Source organism: Ictalurus furcatus, chromosome 11 (genome assembly GCF_023375685.1).
Source record: "Ictalurus furcatus strain D&B chromosome 11, Billie_1.0, whole genome shotgun sequence".
Classification (NCBI taxonomy): Eukaryota; Metazoa; Chordata; class Actinopteri; order Siluriformes; family Ictaluridae; genus Ictalurus; species Ictalurus furcatus.
This window is the reverse complement of record NC_071265.1, coordinates 18,249,060-18,272,606: the sequence shown is the minus strand read 5'-3', so window position 1 is coordinate 18,272,606 and position 23,547 is coordinate 18,249,060. Positions and strand designations below refer to the sequence as shown.

The 23,547-nt window shown below is 36.9% G+C and overlaps 1 protein-coding gene across 2 annotated transcripts; it reads right to left on the bottom strand.

Moving 5' to 3' along the window:
* Window positions 1–1,263: 1,263 nt before the first annotated feature.
* Window positions 1,264–14,779, bottom strand: tfap2c (transcription factor AP-2 gamma (activating enhancer binding protein 2 gamma)). 2 transcript variants are annotated; one of them, XM_053636632.1, is made up of 7 exons: window positions 14,638–14,779; window positions 10,370–10,831; window positions 10,116–10,167; window positions 6,185–6,407; window positions 4,825–4,943; window positions 3,605–3,746; window positions 1,264–2,651 (listed from the first exon to the last, which is right to left on the bottom strand). In XM_053636632.1, exons 1-7 carry the CDS (start codon window positions 14,665–14,667, stop codon window positions 2,354–2,356), a joined length of 1,326 nt encoding a protein of 441 aa, XP_053492607.1. In that variant the 5' UTR covers window positions 14,668–14,779; the 3' UTR covers window positions 1,264–2,353. The 2 variants fall into 2 exon arrangements, with proteins under 2 accessions (XP_053492607.1, XP_053492606.1); XM_053636631.1 differs by lacking the exon at window positions 14,638–14,779 and adding an exon at window positions 12,180–12,905.
* Window positions 14,780–23,547: the final 8,768 nt, after the last annotated feature.

Below are 23,547 nucleotides of genomic sequence, written 5' to 3'. Positions count from 1 at the left end.
GTTATTTTTCAGACTATCCTGCATAAAGAGCCTTTATACAATGCTGACTGCCCACACAAAATGCATAATAAATGAACAGTATAGTGAGCATATACAGTATAGTAAGCTATTAATCTCTTCATGATGAAAAGCTAAATGCAGCAGTAGATAGTGTAATAAACAGAGAGAAAACATGAGAGCATCATCAGGCCTAAATTTAGCAAACACAAGCAAGGAGTCTGAAGATCAGTTTGTGCATGCTTGTGTGTTTCAAAACACATCGATCAACACCTTCCAGGTAGAAGAGGAAATGAATGCCACAACCACTGACAGTCAGTCATCAAAGCTAGTCCTCTGAAAGTTAGCATGGCTCATCTTTCAGTCTTGCGCAGTTAAAAAAATATAAAGTATAGGCGGTTAGAAACAGCCATAAGCAAAAGCCACATGGCCGGTCCATCAGGTTCTGAGGGAGAAGCTCACACTTGCCAGTCACATGAATCACACACACACACACACACAACACAACACACACCTGTGGTGTGCAAAGAGGAAGATGTGAGAAGGCAAGATGAATAACCGTGATAATCATAGGTAAGCTGTAATAATAGTAGATTTGTAAAGATGTATGACAAAACCTTAAACATGTTTTATGAGCTGGTGCATTGCTGGAATAATCACCCAGAATGCCACCTTTCTGAGCAATTTCACAACCTGTCGTGTATTTCTACATCTTGTAAGTTGGTTCAGAAAAGCTAGAATGAGCGTATATTTTCTTATCGCTTTCTGGCAAGCATTGCGACACAGATAATTCTCCTGTTGTACCCGGAAAGAATAAGCATGGATTAGTATAATGAAAAGAAAAAAAAAAAAACAGGCAGGATCTTATCTCTCATACTCATCAGTTTTGCTGTCACACCCATTTACAGCACGGAAAGATGAGAGGTGAAAATACGGAACTGTGTTTACAGGCGATGAATAAACAAACTATGGGGAGATCCATACAAGGCATGTGTGTCTAGCATCTGTTTGTCTAATTCATTTTGTCACGAGAGGTTTTCTGTGAAAATGTATCATCTGCTATTTAGTATTTCTTATGGTTTAGATATGACCTGTAACACAGATAGCACTTTTTAGTATAAGTACTATTTTTCTCCTATTGCTCTTATTTACACTTGAACTGGCTTTTATCTCCATGCCTCACTGGCAGAAGTGTGTGTGCATGTGCATTAGCATTAGAGTGTACCAATGAGCCAACCACATAAATGAGAAGACTTAACAAGTGTAACTATGAACAGTGTTTTCTTTTTATTCTTCTTTATCTTATAGCTTTAAAAGGCTTTTACACATATATGAAAAGAAATGAAATCCCCAAGGCCTAACAACTGTGATAAAAACTAACCTATTTATAGAAAGAATACGACATCTTTTTGAAAACAAAACCATACACCAGAATTGTACCAGTATTTACAAATCCCATTAAATTACAACATAAATTAGAAAGTATTTACATTTAGAGTAAGATAAGTGGAAGCAAACTTTCTAGTCCATTTAATCTAAACGTATAAAAAAAGTGTATTTACAGAAAACATGTAATATCACACAAAACACACATGCATTTGTCTGTCTGACTCTGCTATTCAGAAAACTGTTGGATTTGGATACAAATAGTAAGCAGGTTACCAGTGTACTTAACCGGAGCAAATTTGTTCATCAGTGCGATCTTAATTGGTGAACATTTGGTGTAAAGCTAATAGGACAAATAAAATAAAAAACGCCCCTGAAAGAACATTTTGTATTTAGCCCAAATTGTCACTTGACAAATCTTTCAGTGCTTTTAGGGACATTTGTATCTATACTTAGTTATGAAGTTACTTAGTTATGAATAGAGGAATAATAACACTCATCCATGCTAACAATACTCTCACAGACAGAAGTACAATAACACTGCATCAAAATGAAGTCAAGCAAAAAGCTACTTATTCTTTCAATGTTGATCACATGTCCTCTGCATGTTGTGTAAAGGGTCAGCACCAATGATGATGACATCAAAAATGTGGGACTTCCTCTTCATGAAAAAAACAAAAGCTGAAATCCACATAAAAAACTCTTGAAATGGTATCTGGTTTAAAAAAAAAGAAGAAGAAAAAAAGCTCCCACCATATTGTTGGGTGAGCATATGTCTAGAGATTTTGTTGCAGAAATTACAATAATCGGTCCCAGCTACTCGAAAGAGCAAAAGAGAACCTCTGTGTTCTGGAAGACCAGAATATGAAGGAGGGGGCACTGAGCCATTAACAACTAGACCGACAAGAAGGTTACGAGGCACCAGTCGCTCTGTGGTCCTCAAAAAATGCTCCAGCACAACCCGGACGCTTCACTTCCTGTGCTTGTCCATCTTGTCCATAGCTTTGCTGTTTCCATCTGAGGAGCCTTGTGAAGAGTCTCCAGTTGCATTAAGGTACATTTTGTCCACCTGCTTCAGAGCCTCGTTGAGGTAGTTCTGCAGCGAGGTCATGGCAGCGCAAATGGCTGGTGAGCCAAAGCCATGTGTGATGAGGCTGAAATGGGTCAAACAGCCTTGGATGCCCGGGTCCAGGATGGGAACCGGCCGTGAGTTGCCCAGTGGACTGCGATCCTGTGTCAGGAGGTCTGTGAACTCCTTGCAGATTTGCCTTTGTGGAGAAAGGGCAACCTTTAACTTGTGTTAAGTACAAAACATGAAGTCTCTTATATTATTACCACAGTTCTAAAAGTGGGATAACACAGTACAACCGCAGTGTTACAATAAAATGACACATTTTTGTAAATATGAACCCAAAATGTGACTTTAGGCCTGTCATATGAACATCAAGTCCAGTGTTCGCAGTCACACCTGTGCACACACATACACATCTGCCAACTGCCCTCAGGAAGATCCCCAGGTGTATACAGTGTGTCTATTGTAATAAACATTAAAAAGATTTAATACAATATTTAAAAGATTAAATATTGTATTAAATTATATAAATATTATATTAATATTAACATACCATATATGAGGATGAAATATAACAGGCATTTTAAAATAAAATACATAACAGTATTGTTCTATTAGACAATTTAGTGGGACCCTTAAAAGCAAGGGTTCTCAAATATTTTGTAGCCATGGACGCTGCTAACTGGAGAAAAAAAAAATCTGTTTGTTGAAGTGGTAGATCTACCCAAACATTCCACTCAGAGGACACATTTTATTTAAAAAATGATAAGATTCAGGTGTACATTATACACAACCTGTTTGTAAGATATTAAGATTTGGATTATACCCATTCAATTCAAGTGTCCAGTCAAATAACTTTGATAATAGTGTGATGTAATTTCTACCACCGTAACAAAATTTCAAAAAATACATTTAAAAAACACAGATCCCCTGGCTATGTTTCACAAACCCCTCGATTCAACTTTGAGAATCATGGTCATAAAGGTTTTCCAAACTTTCCCACACAGGATTTGCCTTTCAGAAACAGTTCTAAATAGATTGCCTTTAAAAAGCTAAGAATCCATACCCTTTTGTAATTACCAAACAGTACATTGAAGAAGTTCATTTTGTACTGTGACAAATAGAACTGTGTTAATGACTGTAACTCACTTGGCAGCCAGAAGCATGTTCTTGCGAGAGTTGATCTCGTTGCGTTCAACATGGGGTCTTCCCAGATATTCAGCCACTGCCTTAGCGGGAAACTCTGTCTCACAGACATAACCAAAGTCTCGGGCCAGGTGTACAGCCTCACCTGCAGACATTAATCACAAGTGAGTCAGATGCATAGGACTCTTTGAACTAATATTACTTGCACATTAACCCAAGAGGTCCACTAATAAATCAAATTACACCACGAAGATAGTTAGAAACAGAGTTAGACACATCTCCTCTTGCGGGGGAAAGTGGTCACATTGCATGTGTTTAATGGGTTTAATGTAGCTGAAGGCAGCAAACAATCTCACACCCAACAGAGGCTCTTATTGACAGACTACACATAGTCATTATGTCTAACAATAATACACAGATAGTCTCCATCTTTATGGTCAGCTTCCCCTCTTGGCAATCAAACACATGATAACAAGCCCCAATTCAGCACAGAAGGTCTCTAAATAACAGCCTTCTGGTTATGTTCCTTTTCCTATTAATGTTGAGAATGACAACAATACAGAAAAGTTTTTTAAAAAATCCATATAGCTGAGGGCAATAATACACATGATCCATGTATCAACATCTCTCTGACTCATGGCTTGAATATTCTTTTACAAAAGGTAACTCTGGATATAAAGTATCATGAAATTAATGCCTTTGTTAGTGCATGCCCTTAAGTTTAATTTGTAGTGTGGAACTATGGAAAAAAATACCAGGTTAGCAATTTATGATAGAAGAGAATGCTTGAGGTTGCTATGCCAGTACTTGTCATTGTCTAGCATGATAAATAGCTCCGATGTAGAAGATCCTTTGGAATTTATAGGCCTGGGTTTTATGAGTCATTTCTCGCTCTGCAGGTTTTAGGCAGCTGCTTGCGAACCTTAAAATGTCAACGGGAACATCCTTTCAGGTGGTGTGAACTCTTTCATCATGTTTAAAGTATAATAAAAGCTAGGCTGGTAATAAGAATGTTGTTTAACATTTCAGAATTAAAATATAAGCTAAATTAAACTGACACTCTGACTATTCTAATAAACATAACGACTAAAACTTCTACTGTTTAGGGCAACGTGGGTCAAAATATTATCAGTCACTGATTAAAATGTGACTGTAGTTCTAACATGGGGCCACTTTTCTGACATTACAGTCACAGTGAGGCTACTAATGGGTTCTCCAAATACCTTCTACAAGCGCTGTCAGAAGAGTGACGTTAGCCGCCTTCCTCCGACCTGCTGGTAAGTTCAACCCAATCTTATCCAACTTCTCTCTGAGTGATCTCCCACCATTCTTAGATTTAGCCCTGTGTGATGAAAAAAGTATGTCAAATAACTGAATTAACCAGATGGTATTTGCAAACAAACAATTTTCAATTGACAATTGACCATTTTCAGTAGCTTCTTAAATATGTGACTGACTGTGTGAGTAAACAGCTAATGGAAGCATAGCTCCAGACCTTCTCCAGTGAGAATTCACACAACACACACACACACATTCCCCATTTAATTGAGCTGCTTCAGGTTTCTGCATGACTAGACTTGGAGGCTTGGCGTTGTCCTCTAGATTGGTGAGTAAGAGAGAGACTCATCATTGGGGAGGAATGAGCACCCTGCTTCCGTAAAACCCCCTCTGCCAATTTCTTTATGACCTACTTAATAATATCTGTGTGTGTGTGTGTGTTTGTACATGTATTTAACCCATTGTGAGGACCAAGAAGACCAAATGTCCATGAAATAATAGGATAGTGTAAAATGTCCCAATCACCCAGTCTTCACAATAAATATTATTATTTGACCTTTTGAGTACCCAGAAGCAAAATTGCTTAAAACTGCAGATTTTATTTTAAAAATAAATAAATAAATAAATAAAATACTTCCTCTTAGTTATTGAGGTTAAGGTTAGGTATACGCATAACACACATATACACATGAAGTGAAAAATGTGCTTTTGCTGTAAATACAGCTCTAGAGCTCAGGCAGGGAGTGATTTGTGACACCCCATCTCTGTAAATACAGTGTTCCTTTTGCTAGCACAAGGTCAACTGTTCAGCTGCAGTTAAAAAAAATGTCTTATGCCTTTCTCTTTTCACACAGACAGATATTTATACATTACCAGTGTCATATACATATGACATACTGCCCATGTACACCTATTTACATCTGGATTTAAATGACACTTAAAAAATTATAAATGTCTTGATTTATCAGTTCTTTCTTACTGTGTACTTCCATGCATGTTATTTTATAGTGTTTTCCTTATTGTTCTAACTAGTAGAAAACAGTAAAAAGGAAGAAAACCCTTCTCTGAGCAGGTGTGTCCAAATGATTGACAGGTAGAGTCTGATAATATTGGATATCGCTGCTCTTCATTTCACATACTGCAAGTTAAAACTTATAATTAAAATCAGCTACTGAACTATAGCACTAATACTAATACATCCAGTGACAAGCATCAGGCAGTAACATTATGTTACAAAAACAGCACTTCACTACTCTGCTTGTTGATTTATTTGATTTTATATTTTTGTGTAGAAGCATGTCTCACCTGCGTAGGACCCCACCGAGCAGAGAGGCATTGAGACACTCAGGCGGGGATAGGCGTCTCTGAACCTCGGCTACAGTCACCTTGTACTTAGAGGTGGAGCTGAGCAGAGAGAGGCGGCCAGGCACAGAACAGAACACTTCTGTGGGATTGGACACCATACCAAGTAGGGACTCCCTCTGGAAGGGAACACCTATCTGGTTGCCCTTAGGATGAGTCACTGGACCTGCACAGGAGAGACCGGGTGATATTTGAATTCATTTTAAATTTGCAACTGAATTATTACTTATGGGGTTAATCAAAGTACTACAAATGCAATATTTGTTACACTGTCATAATCACACTTTATTCATCTGTTTCGTTATTGTTCACCAGTTCAGTCCATGATCTGGTATCTCTCAGGGTTCTTTCCTCCACATATTAGATTTGCTGACATTTAAATTGAAACTCCAGCTGTGGAAACGAGCCTTTCGTGCTTTTATAAAGAAACTTTCAATACAATTGGAATCCTCATATAACCTCTTCCTTTTTAATGTCTGCTGGGAACCTGGGATCAGTACAATATTGCATGCATGGTAATTGATTATTATTATTTGTTTTTACAAGCACTTGATTGCTATAGAATCTAATCCATTGTCTGCAAACAGGAAGTAGTTAAGGGGGAAAAAATACCCCACTTTCCTCATCAGAAAATATCAGTGTAATTAAGAAGTAATGTTCTTATGTGAAGACAGTGTGGCCTCTTCAAAAATTTTGGGAAACTTTTAAAATGAGAAACAGACGTGCATCATCCTACACACCAACTACCACACCTAAGCAAGCAGCTACACAAGAGATGCAAGAAGTAAATACCACATTAGTCATAAATTATTGCTTACCATAAGCCATTAATTCCATAGAGTCTTGCTCTTTCTTTATCTCTTAACAAGTGTTAGTGCTATAGAAGTATTGAAGAAGAAGCTGTGTTAATGCTATAGATAAAATTTAGCACCCTAGGATTAGCCTCCATGTCACAGTCTGCAAAAAACAGATGCTTGCCAGAGAAACAGGCATTACTCATGCCACTGGCTTTATCAGAGAAAAAAAAACAGATAAAAGATAAGAATCACAGATGGCTGGTCATTTAGAGCAAAATGAATATTTGCATCATGGCATATTTTAATACACATAAACCATATGGTATCAATAATCAAATATGCAACATAAAACAATATACTTCTGTAAGTTACAAGTCTGCAAAATGAACATATGCTGACAATATGTTGTTGTTTTAAGGAATTATGACACAATACATTTTTCTGAGAGTATCATGCTACTGCCGACTGTTGTAACTGCATACGAAGGTTGTGCTTTGTTGTTAGGACCCAAATTTGAATCCCAACAAGCCAACTGCTGTCTGTGAGTAGTTCAGCACTATTGGACACTGTGAGCTCACACAAACAACCGGACAGTTTGCGGTCCCTTGAGGATGTGTGTGTTAGCTCTCACCCTCCTGGAGTGACTGGAATCAGACAGTGGATGGGAATTGGCCACATTTAACACTGACCAGGCAGAAAATCACCAGGCAAAAAAAAATTGTGAAATTGTGGTCTTATAGTATTAAATTAGCATTACAAAGTCTCACCCAATTCAGAACATTATGAAATTATCCTTTTTCCTAATTATTAGATTTTTTTCCATTTCATTGCATTTTTTGCTGTTTTTTTATGTGACACTGCTGTTTTGCAAGTCAGCATTTCTAATGAGAAACAGACATAATCCTTGCTGACGAACTGCTGTTAAACACTTTTGATGTGTCTGTAAGTTTACATACAAACAGGCTCATCTGCCTCATTTTTCACCAAACATTTTTTGTAACTACATTTCCATATATTGAACATAACTTTAAGGAATACTCAGCAAATCATAATGTGTACTGTGTATTACAAGGCCATAACCAGATACTGAATATTGGTGGAAGGATGTATGTTTCAAAGAAAACATAAATGTTAGCATTCCTTTTCATGGCTCTGAAATGTAGTAACTGGACTGCAGTAAGCATGTGGGCTCATTACATTTATAGGAAGCAACTAATTAACATAAATGTAGTTAGGACTGTCATGTCATCTTGGAATGTCTTTCACTACTAGTATTGCTAAGAAACCACATAACTTAGCAAGCTCACTGGCACAATGATTCGATAGTCAGATTTTTAACTACTGTCTCATCAAGCATCTCAAAATGAACTTCTATCATCACATGACAGTTTTACCACAAGTGCTGTGCATCGCATAATTAGAATACGTATTTTTATATTGCACAACACTGTAGCCTTGGCCAAAATATGCTTCATCTGAAAACTGAACTTAATCAGTCTATCTTCAGTTTTCAAATGTTTACCACTGCATAATAAGACTAAGGAAACCTTCAATTTCTGTCAAAGCAATCCACCCTTCTTTGATCTGATTGACTAATTTAAAACAAGTAAAGCCTGTCATTTACTTGAATATTGTCTGTGGTGGTTATGCACATGGTATGTCATGATATTATATTTTTGCTCATCGCTTTTAAACCTTCAATTCTGTGCCCAAGCTGAGATCATTGACTCAGATGGTAAAAAAAAGTCATTTGGATAATAAAACCAAAACTGTGACTTAAACCACAGAAGCCCACACTCTGCCAAAGTTATCCATACTGTAATCAAGTCTTTAAAAGTATTGGTGCAAATCTGCCCCCGTCAAAGAAGTTCCAGAGTTAAAAGAAACTCAAAATTACTGACTGACTATAACGTATGCCATATATGTCAAATCTGCTTGTGGTGAGAACTTCCCATGGATCAGACACATGAAAAAAATATATTGTATAAAATAGCAATGCCAAATATTTTCCCAAAGATTTCAGTGATACGTTCTTTTCCATCCCTAAAATACAATCTTGTGTAACAAGCCAAATTCATGTTGATTTTATTTGTTTTGTTTTTAATAAAAGCTGCCACCCACTCACTAATTATTCATACCAGAATTAATCACATATAAATGACTAGTTGAGCACTCATCATTTTCATGTCTCTCCATTTCAGGACACTTTGTGATACATTTATTTCACTAGGCAAAATTAATTTTAACTTCATGTAGATAAAACTTTAACTACATCTTTTACTAGCTCGTTATATCAGCTCACCTTTGTGAAGAATCATCACAAACTTTAGATGGGTTAAATTACAGCTGATAATTAAAAAATGTTATGCTAAATATTCACATTAAGTTTAAAACAAGACCTTCAAAAATGTCTTTGTAAGCTTACTTAAAAATATTTCCTGTCACAACAAATGACTGAGCAAACTGTATTTGTCTCAAAGGTGCCCCACCCCAAGAGCTGCTGTTTCACGTTCTCTCCTTTTGCGTGAGTTTACTGAGGCGCTAAACTCTGACAGCACTCAACGCCAATTCAAAAAGCAAAAAGAATTAAGCTTAGACAACAAAGATGGCCTAGGCCTCTCCTCTCTGAGCCAGCCGAGCATTCCGCAACTTGTCGGTCTGTGTGCCATTTTGAGAAGATTCCTCCTGCTGTCTTTCCATTCAGCCTGAACGAGAACTACAATGCAGCGAGGATCAAACCCAGATTAGTTAAATGGAGCACATGGCCAAGAGGATTAGTGGTGAAGTTTAAACCAGAGCTTCCTCAACTCTTCCTATTCACATTTTCATTGTGCAATGCATCGGGGCTGGGTGCAGTAATTTATGCTGTACGTGCATCCCTGCATCTCCCGTTATTAAGGCACTCTACTTATTTTTTTTTAATAAAAACAATATTATTAGTAGTAAAAACTCCACTGAAATTAAGCAACCAAGAGCCATAATTCGATATCATATCACCCTTGTTCTTGTTTTTGTGCAAGAGTGGAACAGACATTTGAAAAGACTGCCATTCAGCAAGGAAAGAAAACCAAACCAACCTTTTTTGATGACGGTCTGGTCAGCAGTTACAATACTGTGATCATCCACATGCTGAAACACAGACAAATTAATAAAAATGTAAAAATGATTACACGTTTTCTTACATGTATTAGAATATTATCTGTCTCATATAATAGGAATGTGTGTGTCTCTGGTTAAATAATTTCGTTCTAGCTAAGCAATAATTCATGGAAAAGAACGGTCTAATTGCTCTATTTAAAAGATTCTGAGCACTTGGATGAGGAACACTCACTTGGACATCATCGAGTCCTTGCCCCATTTCATGCAATCCCATGTTCTCGCCCATTGCTGACTCAAGTCCATGGACATGTGGAGGTAGCAACTCTGGCCGCCTAAAGCCATCTCTCTGAACACTGGATGGTCTACTTTCTAAGCCTAGAATCTGAGTGGCGAGTCCACTGCGAGCATGCGGTCCAATCCCGTCTTGGTTTTGACGGCCGGGCCACGGCTGTTGCTGATTAGATGTTGGGGACTGGTGGATAGAGTTGATGTTGAATGGGTCACTGAGGTGAGAGTAGGGGTCATTCGGCTGGGTGTAAGGTAGTGGTTGGTAGGGAGGGGGGAAGTATGGCGGTTGAAAGTCAGAGCCTGTTGAGTGTGATAGAGAAGGCGCCGGACTGTAGAGAGGCTGACTAACCACTGGATGATGCGGTAACCGTGAATTTCCATTACTGCTGCCATCGTGCCTCTCTTGCTGAAATGTTGAGAATGTCTCATTAATGTCAACTACAAAAAAATGGAAACAATTCCAACAAAGGGTACAATTATACAGATCAATAGCTTCTATGTCAAAATGCAAAAGGGGTTAATGCTTTAGGCAACTGAACAGAAGGCCATGAGTTCAAGCCCTGGTACTGCCACAATGCCAACGCTGGATCCCTGAGGATCCCTTTCTGCTCTGGGGTTCAGTGTCATGGCTGATCCTGTGTTCTGACTCCATCCAACATGCTGAGATATGCAACGAAATTAATTTCACTGTACTAAAGTCACAATAAAGGCTATACCATTCTTCTAAAGTTCACAAACTGAACATTATTCAAGATAAACAGAAATTAGCTATGGATAATATAATAATAATAATAATAATAATAATAATAATAATAATAATAAAGAATGAAACGCCATTTAATCCTTGATTAATTAAATCCATGTTAATGACTAATTAAGGATAGAAACGTTGTCAATATCTGACAAAAAAAAACAAAAAACTGTTCCATTTATTTATTTATTTTTGTAACATCTGTGTCATAGAGACATGGGTGTGCCATGATGTGTTGTTGTTGGGTTTTTTTTGTTTGTTTGTTTGTTTGTTTTTTGTTTTTTTAAAGATCACATTTTAGCACAAAATAATTTTTCACACACACGCACACAGAATAAATCAAGGAGGCCGGCACGGTACATAATGCAGGACTTGTGTTGTGTCGTTATTGTTAAAGGTGCTTTGTGCTGATGAAAGTCATCACTGTTACTGTCACCGCTAAAGCGCGCGCGACACCTAACCAGCTATCACCAATGCGTTGTGTCAATAGCCAAGTGAATCAGGAGGGCTGTTCTTCGTTTAGAAGAAGGAAACCTGGTAATTAAACATCGGCGGTGTTAAATATAAATGAGTTTAATTAGGTTATTCATTTGCTGGTGATGTGGAACAGCAGGGAAATTAAAACAGCATGGAGTAAAGTACTTAAAGTCCATCAGGTAGCGGAACTGATTCAAATGGTAACTGTTACGTTTTACAAAGCAAAATATAACACGCTATTTGTTTTTTGTTTTTTAGGCCGATTATTTCATTAACTTTTAGCATTACACGGACCTGGGAGTTTTGCGTTAACATGATCTTAATCATAAGAACTGTTAAGTGTTAAGGTTTAAACAGGTATGTGGATGAGCAGCTTTTTAAGCATGTACTTTTTTTTTTTTAAACAATTTGTAGTTATGCTAGAACTTTAAACATTAATGCGAAACAGGAAATCAGCGCTTACGCAAGACGCTACGGGAAAAACGCACGGTTTTCTCCCGATGTCTTCATTTCCTACTTTACTTACCTCACAATCCTCCTCGTACTTCACGTTATCTGCCAACTTCCACAACATATTTCTTTGACAGAATTTCAACCTTAGAGGCCTTACACACGAAGACTTGAAAAGATAAATGCTCGTCGCCTACAGTTTAGTCCAGGGGGCACACTAAACACGGTGAAGAAAGGCATCAACTCTGGCCCACGGAGCTGCCGCGTCTCAGCAGAGAGAGGAGTTAGAGGAGCTGAAACGCCGCATGAACAAACTATTCACACCGACTCTTCCGACTGCCAAAGTAATCACGGACCGAGTAAAAAGAGATTAAAAAAAAAAAAAAGATCAGATACAAATTACAAACAAAGTGTGAAACTTCTAAAACTAAGAAAGTGGACTCCCTCTGACGGACGAAAGCCTGTCCTGTACTCGACTCGTTTATCCAGTTGGAAGCGTCGCCACTATATTTGCATAGACACCGCGGGTGGGCGGCGACTTCACCGGGTGTAATCACTAATGGACTGTCCAATTGGTTGCTGCACAAACAACGGACCAATCAGCGCGCTGTCCGCCTATTCACCAGCCAGAGATTCCATTTTACGTTCGATAAAACTTAAAAGAAAATGTAAAAATCGGCATACCTGATACGATTATTGCTCAGAAGCTATATATTACTTTAAATTATTGAAGAATAAATTATTGATTGTTACATTATTTATAGCCTGTAATGGCATCATCATCACATTATTATTATTGTTGTTGTTGTTGTTATTATTATTATTATTATTATTATTATTATTATTATTATTATTGTTGTTGTTGTTGTTGTTGTTGTTGTTGTTGGTAGTGGTGGTGGTGGTGGTGGTGGTGTTGTTGTTTAAATGTAGTAAATAATATGTTTGGACTGTGCGTGATGTTTTCCAACAATTCTTCGGAACTTTCTTAAACTCTGTCTGAGTATCCAGAGCTTAAACTCCGATCTGCATTCACTTAACCATTTAGCACCAGAGATCCCCTCTCTAATCTTTACTGGTTTTGGCCGAGCTGCTTTTCCGCGGCCTCTGCGACTTTTGCTTGTTTTCGCATACAAGCTGCAGAATATCAAATAACCCCTTTCTTCAAATTGACCGCTATTATTATTATTATTATTATTATTATTATTATTATTATTATTATTATTATTATTAATCTAGGGTTACCAGTTAAGCAGTGTCGTCTGTTTCTAAATTACTTCATTAGGCCTAATTTATAATTACACATTCTTTAAAAGAAACGTTTTTCATAGATTATTTTTTTTCCAATTTGAAAAAATGCAAATAATAATAATAATAATAATAATAATAATAATAATAATAATACATTAATTACATTTTCCAGCAGTAAAGTTACAACGAAGTAAAAATTAATTATAAAGGAAGACATGTTGCTAAAGCAATGTAAATGGGCTACGTTATAGTCATATTTAACTTGTTTTAATTAAATACAGTTTTGGTTAAAATAGCTGTGCGATTTAAGAATGCTAAATATTTTTAAACAGCAACTAACCTATGGCTTGGCATTTCGGTTTGAATATATTCATGTTATTTAGATCATTACTGGATCTAGCTGTGAAACTTGTCATTAAACTTGTAAAACCTATACAGCGGATTTCGGCTATCAACAATTTTATCAATACTTGTTTAATTCTTTCTTATTAATGGCTATAATTGTTAGCATAAATATTTATGTTTTTAGCCAACTCATATTGCAGGTGATAAGCTATATATTAATCTTAATTTGTAATATCCAATATATTAATTTGGTATTACCAGCACAACAGAGAAGGCCTTGGGCCTTACTGGTTTTATGAAGGCAACTCTGACTGTAAAATTTGTCTCCATACTTAAACTTTTTCTTTTTCTCTCACGCAGTTTAATCTAAACCAAATAGTTTGGCTAATGGAGAAGCGTGCGAGGATAATTTAATCTAAACAAGTCAAAATTCTGTCCGAGACACCAGGATATTTCATTATATGTCACACACTGAAAATGGGCTGGAATAAAATATTTAATTCATATACTTTATAATCCCATTAACTACATGATAGGACTAGGTTCTCTCTTAGCCATTAATTAACAATTAATTAAACCCATAGCCAGACTTGTCCTCGTAAATATAGGCTACTTGATGTGCAAAAGTGTGAAGATACTAATATTTTGTTTGTGTATTATTATTATTATTATTACTATTATTATTATTATTATTATTATTATTATTATTATTATTAAATAAAACCCATTTATTATATTGCTTAACATAGTTTCGTTTAATTGTGCAAACAGTCAGTGCTGATTAGAACAGGTAGCAGGCTAATCCCAACAAAGGATGCTCCGGATAACAAATAAAACTTCAAAATTGGGTCGACAAGACACAGAAATCGGATCAGTAGTTGTGTGCATTTTGTAGCTAATATGAAAAACACATACATTATTCACAAAGAAAAATAACTTACCCGCCAGTCCAGCCTCTCTAATAACGACATCTGTAAAGATATCTGTACAGTCCTTTCCGAGTAAGAGCTAATGCCTGAGATCACAAGTGCGTGTTATCGCTGACTACACCTGGCTGCTGACTTCTCTCTGTGCGCATGCGCGAAACCTGCACCACCTGAGCGAAGGCCGTAAAGACGATGGACCGAGCTAATAGGTCCAAATGACGAATGCGGTGCTTCATTCAAATCAGACGAGGCACGTGGTCGTAACGCCACGACCGTGAAATTGTGGGACATGTTACTTAATCTAGTTTGTTTGATTTCAGCGGTTTTTACTAACATCATTACAAGGTACGTGCTCAGGGCAGCGAGGCCAGTGAATCCAAAGGTTGTTTCCCCTTTAAATAAACATGCGTTGCAAGTCTTGTATAGTTTGCTGATAAACGTTGCCTCATGAAGTACTTCAGTTAGCACTTTATCTTTAAAATAACTGTGTTGTCTGTGTGCTTTTCTTACTATATTATCTCCCCAACAGAGTTTTTTTTTTTATTTTAGACTAATAGTATTCTTAGTCCATGACCTAGTGAAAACCAGTATCAGGATGTATTTATTGATAGAGATTTCAAAGCACTTTTGTAAGTCGCTCTGGATAAGGTCGTCTGCCAAATGCCATAAATGTAAATGCAAATGTAAATGTGAACGTTTTCATCCAGAAAGCATATTCTGAATGTAAATAGATAGATAGATAGATAGATAGATAGATAGATAGAGTAAGCGAAAGTCGAAAATTATTCTATAGTTTAAAAAGTAACAAAACACAAAACGTACAGTCTTAATTCCCAATTATTTGTTATTTGTAATTATGTAGACTGGGTTACAAACATCCCGACGCAAGTTTATTTAATAAATGATAAAACGAGGAAAATCAGGCAAAACTTATTCCCAGCATGACCAAGAAAGAAAAGACTAAAACTGGCTGATTTCAAGTCAAGGACAATTTATATCATCATCATTAAATCAATGATCATTTAAATGTCCAAGAATCGAAGCTTTAGATGCTTTTTGCTTGCGAACTTTATTTGCCATCCGAACTGTTCCCAAGCTACTAACCTACTACATTTATTACTGAAGCTTTTCTGTAGCATTGGCATTAGGGAAAATCTAATGAAAAATAAAAAGCAAAAGTTAATGCATGGTCAATAAGTCCAACGTGATTACGCTTCGGCGCCAAAATACACACACAGGAACGGTTGTAGCAACGTGTAGTTTGTGCATTTATGCAATAGTAAATAAATCCTCAAATGCAAATTGACAAAAAAAAAATTAGCCCATGATCATTCAGTGTTTTGCGAATTAAATCTGTCCGAACACGTGCTAAGTGATTACTAACAGATTACATAGTAAGTAGCCTATATTTGGATGGGATTGGATAGTTCGGATTGGATCGCAATTGAATCGCCTCTGCTATTGTAGAACTCAGTACTCCTGACGTTGAGACTTTAACCAAGAATCAGTACTTTGCTCCCCTCTCCTGGACACTTATTGAAACTACAGCCAGGGGAAAAAGTTTGCTTCTTTACAAATCGCGAGTATTTAAGAGTCGAGGTAAATACTTTACATAATAAGAAGCACACTGGCATCTTCAGGTTAATTTTTTAAAGGTTATCAAAGACAATATGACAAAGGACATATACAGAGGAGTGACAAATTAAAGTAAAAACCGGTGGCTCTGTTATGCAGTGAGTGAATTTTGTTGGCATGCTTTGGGTCCACTTAAGGAAAGGGTCAGTGCAAATCAGTGAACCTATTCTGACTCATCAGCTTTATCAGTGCCAAGGCACAGTGATCAGAAATATATCAGATATCAGAAATATTCAATAGAGTTGAGAACTGATGACTGTGAGACTGACAAACATAATATGGCCAAAGGTATGTGCACACCTGACCATCACACCCATATGTGGGCCCATAAGTTCGAAGCATATAATTGTCTAGAACATCACTGTATGCTGTAGCGTTAAGATTGCCCTTCACTTGAACTAAGGTGCCCAAACCTGTTCCAGCATGATGATGCCATTGTGCACAAAGCAAGGTCCATAAAGGTTGGTATGAAATTGGTACACTAACTGCATTTCCTAAAACCCTTGTGGCTGAATGAGCACAAATCCCCACAGACATGTGACAACATTTAGTTGAAAGCCTTCCCAGAAGCGTGAAGGTTATAACAGCAATAGGGGACTAAATCTGGAATGGGATGTTCAAAACAGTCATATGGTGTGATTGGTCAGTTGTCCACATACATTTGGCCATATAGTGTAGCATATAACTCATCAAACCATTTGTTGAACCCTCATGCTCTATGGATGGGGACACCTTTCGCATCAGAATAGAAATGTTTCATCATATAAAGGATCAAAATGATCGGTCAAAATAACATTATGAAAATTTGCAGCGACCCTTCCTTCCAAGGGAACAAATGGACCCAAACCATTTCAGCAAAAAGGTTCCCACTGCATAACAGAGCCAGCCGACTAAATATCAACTAGTTATAATAAAACATTTTAATATATCACAAGACTACTGTAGCAAAAATAAGTGAAACAGCAAAAACATGAAAATATGCTATCAGACAAAAGAGGTTTCAAAATATGTTTTGCCTGGCAAAACTCATGTCTGAGAAAATACAAAGTAGCTGTTTGGAAATAATAATGTATTATAGCTACAAAACACAATTACTGAATAAGGCAAAATGTTTTACAAGGAACAATTTAAATGCCATATTACACAAAATGTCGGCAAAATGATCCTCCATTGCCACTAGAGGGCGCTTTTTGCCCACTTATAAGTAATTATTAAAGTTAATTATGAAAGTAATAATGACTCTGTGTTTTTTGGCGACTGGAAAAATACAGCAGTGCACCATTGATGACTTGGGCCCATCACAGTCCACAGTGAACAGGGTCTTAAATACCACTATTGTGGCAGTAACCACACCAAACAATATAAGCCAGTTCATTGACTTCCCAACTGGCCTTCAAACCATACAGCAAAAGAAAGCTGCTTTTATGAGGATTGCAGGCTTCCCTGGAGTTAATAGAAAAGGACTTCACAGCATAAGTGTTCAAGCTGTGTTTGATGCCAATTACAAGATCCTGGATCTTGTGCCAAAATGGCCAGGATCAACACATGATGCTCGAGTTCTTTCCCAGCGTGGCCTCACTGGATTATTCAAACAAAATTATGTTAGTCCTGGATGGGATATTCTTTAAAACATTGCCTTCTCACCCCTTACAGAAGACCACAAGGGGAACAGCAGGTCAACTATAACAGGTACTGTACTGGACTGAACTGTAGACAAAGTACCAATTTTGTTCACTGAGTGCATTCCTGACTCATTTATCGTTGTTTTTTGTTTGTATGTTTGTTTGTTTTGCATCATGAAGAGCGCACAATGTAACAAGAGCTGTAGTGGAGAGGGGAATTGGACAGCTGAAAAAGGAGATTCCATGTCCTTCATGGAGAGATTCGACAATCCCCTGAGCATGCTAGTCACGTTATTATGGCCTGTGATCATGATGATGATGACAGTGATCATGATTATTATGATGAGAATGATGACTGTTATGTTTGCATCAATATGCTAATGATTATTAGCTGGAAATTGTATTCTCGGTTTTATAAACACACACAAAGTCAGGATGGCTGCCACAACACTGTTTCTTCATCTATTCTCAAAATGTCTCAGATTGGAGTGCCCTCTCGTGGCGATCAGGAAAGAGTGAATTAACTCAAAAACATCACATTTCCTCTGCTCTTAATCAGAATCCCACATCTCCAAATTTATAGTAATACAGAGAATTCAACTTGGAGTATAGCAATAATGTGATAATTTATTACTGTAACTGAACACAATTAGTATCATTCAAAATGTATACATGAATACCATTTAAAATGAATGCATGCCAAACTCCATTATGTTGACTATAACACATTTAACATGTCTTTAAAAAAAAAAAAAAAAAAAAAAAAAAAAAAAAGAACTATAAATGTGCGCACTCAAAAATATATTATAAATTCAGCCTTTTAGGTGGTTTGCAGACCTGAGCAGGAAATCTCCTAACACTTTAACCCTTACATTCTCTTTGGGGTCCCTGAGACCTCTTTAACAGCTAAAAAACATACTTAACAATTTTTTAATCAGCTTGATACTTCACGACTTTTCCTAATTCTATGGGATCTACAAATAAACAATAATTTTGTACTGATACTGTGTTCCAGACACCCCCTACAAAAATTGATACATAACTTCTGTTTGGGGTCTCAAAGACCCCAGCTAAAAAAATATTACTGAATGTAATAAAATTTCTTTTGCATTTAGTTTCTGTCTGGTGTTAAGGGTAACGCTGACTATCCCCCACCCCCCCACCCCCCACCCCCCCCTCTCTCTCTCACACACACACACACACCCTATATGTTGTTTGGTTTCGTGTGGGAAAGTGGGAGATGCCCCCCCACAATATGCCCACCTATGGGAAGTCTAGTTGTGATTTGCAGAACAGGGGGTGGAGCAAGTATATAAAAAGGGGAGGACGGAGCCTTATGAATCATTTCTCTCTCTTGTACTCTCTCTGTTGTGAAAATGACAAGCAAAAAATAACTTTTCTGCTACTGGGTTTCCGTAAATGTACCTTTGTAGCAGTGAAAGTGATCAGGAAAGTGATCAATCTGAGATTAATGACAATGTGGAGAACCCTGATTATGAGGGATCCTCCTCTGAGAGTGATTTTTATTAGGTTGACCCTTCTGAAGCATCTCAAACCCATCAACAGCCTATTGCTTAGTTATGTAGATCAGACACCTTCTCATCTAAAAATGGAAAATTGTTATGGTCTGTGTCTCTACCTGAGAAACTGAACAGACTTAGTTGGGAAAATACAATCAAAATACTTCCAGGCCACACCAGATATGCTGCCAGCTGTTTTACAGAACTCAAATAAGCTTTTGAGTTATACATCTCACCTCCAATAAAAAATGTCATTCTTGACATGACAAATATAGAGGTGAGGCCGGTGTATGGAGAAACATGGAAAGATATAAATCAGACACTCCTGCAAGCCTATATTGGGCATGAGCATACAGGTCCAAAGGTGAAGCAACAACAAGTCTTTGGAATGCTCACACTGGTAGGACAATATTTCCAGCTGGATGGTGGTTTTTTTCAACATCATTGATGTAAGCACTTACAATGCCTTTATCATTTGGTGTGATATCAGCAGTGATTGACCATTGTTCAAAGTCAGGCTGAACCCCCATGATACTCCAACGGCAGCAACACCAGCAGCAACTCTAAAACAGGGAAGGTGCCAGATCTGCAGAAAAATATGATTCAAAAACCCACGTAATGTGTCTGAAATACCAAATATTATATATATATATATATATATATATATATATATATATATATATATATATATATATATATATATATATATATATATTTGTAAAGCAGACACACAAACCCTTTGCACATCTGCAAAGTAAAGACTTACTTGAGTGTTAACTCAAACCCTCTCCTGGGCTAGAAACCAGCAGTCAGTTAGGCTGGGAATCTTGATTTATTGTTCATTTATACATAGTTTGTCTCAGTATCTTTCTGGTTTAAGGGGCCTTGTGTGTGTGTGTGTGTGTGTGTGTGTGTGTGTGTGTACTTACAGGCAGTATTCTCTTGGACAGTCTGACTGTCCTTTACTGTAATCAAGTTGATATTACCTATAGGCATCCTATCGACTTCTCTAGCATAGAGATTAGGACTTATTTACACCTTGATAATGTTTTATTATGCAGCACTTTGCAGGGGAAATGTTTATCTATGTTTATCAGGTCCCTGTGATCTAACATTGAAACATCTAATTAATCATATTTTGTACCTGCTTTTATTTTCTTTAATTCCACTAAAAAAATATTTCTAAGGGTAAGGGTTAAGTCAGTCTGTGTACTACTTCCATTATGTCTTTAGTAGATGTTAATTGCAGTGTGCTTAGATGGTTTGTATTGAGCTCAGAGCACGTTTGAGCTGGTCTTTAGCTTAATAAACTCTCTTTTGCTTTGCCTTTTTATGATGAATAACGTTTCATCTGCAACATGTCATACAAGGCCATTTCTTATTTTAAAAAAACTGAGTTCGGTGCCAGACTACTGTGCCAGATGCTGAGCAAGCATTTGCCTGGATTCGTTCTCATAAGGAAATGTATCTTAAAGAAATCACCTTTAAGAGGCAGACAGTTTTGGGGGGCTTCCGCTGCATACTTCAGTCTGGTTAAAATGTGTTTTTGACAGTTTGAACATGACATTTTTAAAAGGTGACACATTTGCAAGTATTTCAAAACTTCTGAATCCTCCATTGAGCACCATTGTGGCCATTATCCGCAAGTGGTAGCAACATCACTCCACCATCAACCGGCCACACACAGGAGCTCCTCGCAAGATTTCTGACCAGGGAGCCAGGAGAATACTCAGAAGAGTACCCCAAGAGCCAAGGACCACTCGGAAAGAGCTCCAGAAACACTTGGAGGCAGCGGCACAGAGAAAATAATAGGCAATACACTCCACTGCTCCCTCTCACCCCGCAAGACTCCATTACTAAAGAAAGGCATGAGAGAGAGATAGTTTGTATATATTGTAACCGTAGTTTTGACAGGTATAGGTCAAAGGTCAAAAAGATACACATTCTAACTCTCTATATCTAGATCAAAGGTCATGATCATAAAAATATGAATAGTTATGTTAAATCTGGATCACATCCATTCGTGACCATATATGGTGCTGCCATGTGTGTTTTTCCGCCCCACACGTTGCGCACACCTGGTACATCTTTTCACATAGAATATGAAACTCTCTGTGGTAGGACATAAAAATATATATAGTTTTGTTAAATCTGGTTCACATCCAAATCGTGACCATACCTGGTACGACCATTTGTTCCCCCCACCCCACCCCACCCCACACAGATACAAGTTGCATACTCATGTTTTTCTAACACTCTGTGGTAGGTCATCGACCATGTGTTCCCCCACCCCCCCCCCACACAGACACAAGTTGCATACTCATGTTTTTCCTCTTCACATAGAATATGAAGCTCTCTGTGGTAGGTCATAAGAATATATATGGTTATGTTAAATCTGGATCACATCCATTCGTGACACAAATGTTACCATACCTGGTACGGCCATATGTATTCCAGACACCCCACACAAGTTGCACACACGTTCTTTCTTTTCACATAGAATATGAAACTCTCTGAGGTAGGTCATAAAAATATATATAGTTATGTTAAATCGGGTTCCCATCTATTCCTGACACAAACGTTACTAGTTATGTTAAATCGGGTTCCCATCCATTCCTGACACAAATGTTACTATACATGGTACGGCCATGTGTATTACACATCCAAACAAAAATATGACGCACACAAACGCACTTTATTTTCACATTATTTAAAAGGAATTTAAGTGTTATGTACTAAATTACCATAATTATGAACACAAGTTGTTAAGTTGACAATCATTTTTAAAATTACGTTTCTCCATTTAGATTGTCTGCAGTAGAATGCAGTCTTTTAAACCAGGAAAAATGACTGCCTTTAAGTTTTATAACAATAGTAAGTAAAATCCAGTGTGATTTACATTACAAATCTCATACGTAACATCTCTGCAGGATTTATAGACGTTAAAGCACTGAATGAAATGAGCAATATAGACAAAAAATAAACACTCTGTGTCTACTACTTTTATCTCTCTCATAGAACTATCCACAGTCCAAAGGCTGTGGAGCTAGAAGGCTACGTGTGCGAATGACAAAAGATTTTAAAAAATAAAATAAAAAATGTATCAATACATGAAATTGGATTACACAATGTAGTTGAGGTTTACATGAATAAGCAGAAATGTAATCATGCTTATCTTTCCTATAGCACAAATGAAAAGCCCTCTCTAGATGAACAGATTTGTCAAATGAAACTTTTTCCTTCTTATCCACTGCTACGGTAAACTAAAGTGTAGATATTCAAATTACACTGCTAAATATGACTAGCATTAGCTACGTGTACTAGTGCAAAATAGTCCATCAAATGTATTAGCAGGTGTAGCCTATACACGAGTCCACTATTGGTCATATCACAATTGAGAACATGCCCCAAATTCATTGCTTTTGTAGAATTTAATTGTAAGTGAAATGATATTCAAATTGTAATGTCCTTAGTATTTGTTCAGTCTACAGGTCCTCTAACACTCTGTTAAATGAATACATGTAAATGTACTACGACGTAAATTTTGTTTTAAATCAATTAACGCAGAAATTACACACAATATTAAGTTGATGTAATTATCAACATTATTATGTCAACACAACTCATCAAAATAATGTGTACAACTTTAAATATTTATTTATTTCAATAAATTAGAATTTCTATCTTGCAACCACACATTAAATTTAGATTGTGGGGGTTTGTTTTGTATAGCTACGCTGTTAGAAAATACATGATTGTTGAATGTGAAAATAAATGAGCAGAATGTAAGCTTGTGAAATAAATTAAACTTTATTGATTGCACTTTTGAGAAAATGGCATGACCTTGAATAAAAATGTACTGAAATAAATACTCTAAAACATTGATATACCCGAAGAAATGTAAAAAAAAAAGAAGAAAAAAAAGAAAAGAAAAAAAAAGTTTTTACATACCTTCTAAATAGGTCCCTTTAGGAGGTAAACGTTTTAAAGACGGTGTTTTATAAGAAACGCGCGTATTACATGCCTTCTAAACCTAACCCTTTAGGATGTAAAATGTTTAAAGTGCTGCTTAAAAGAATCGAGAGTTTTGTTTTACATTTATGAGCTCTGGTGACAGTGTCTGAAGTGTGTGTGTATGTGGGTGTGTG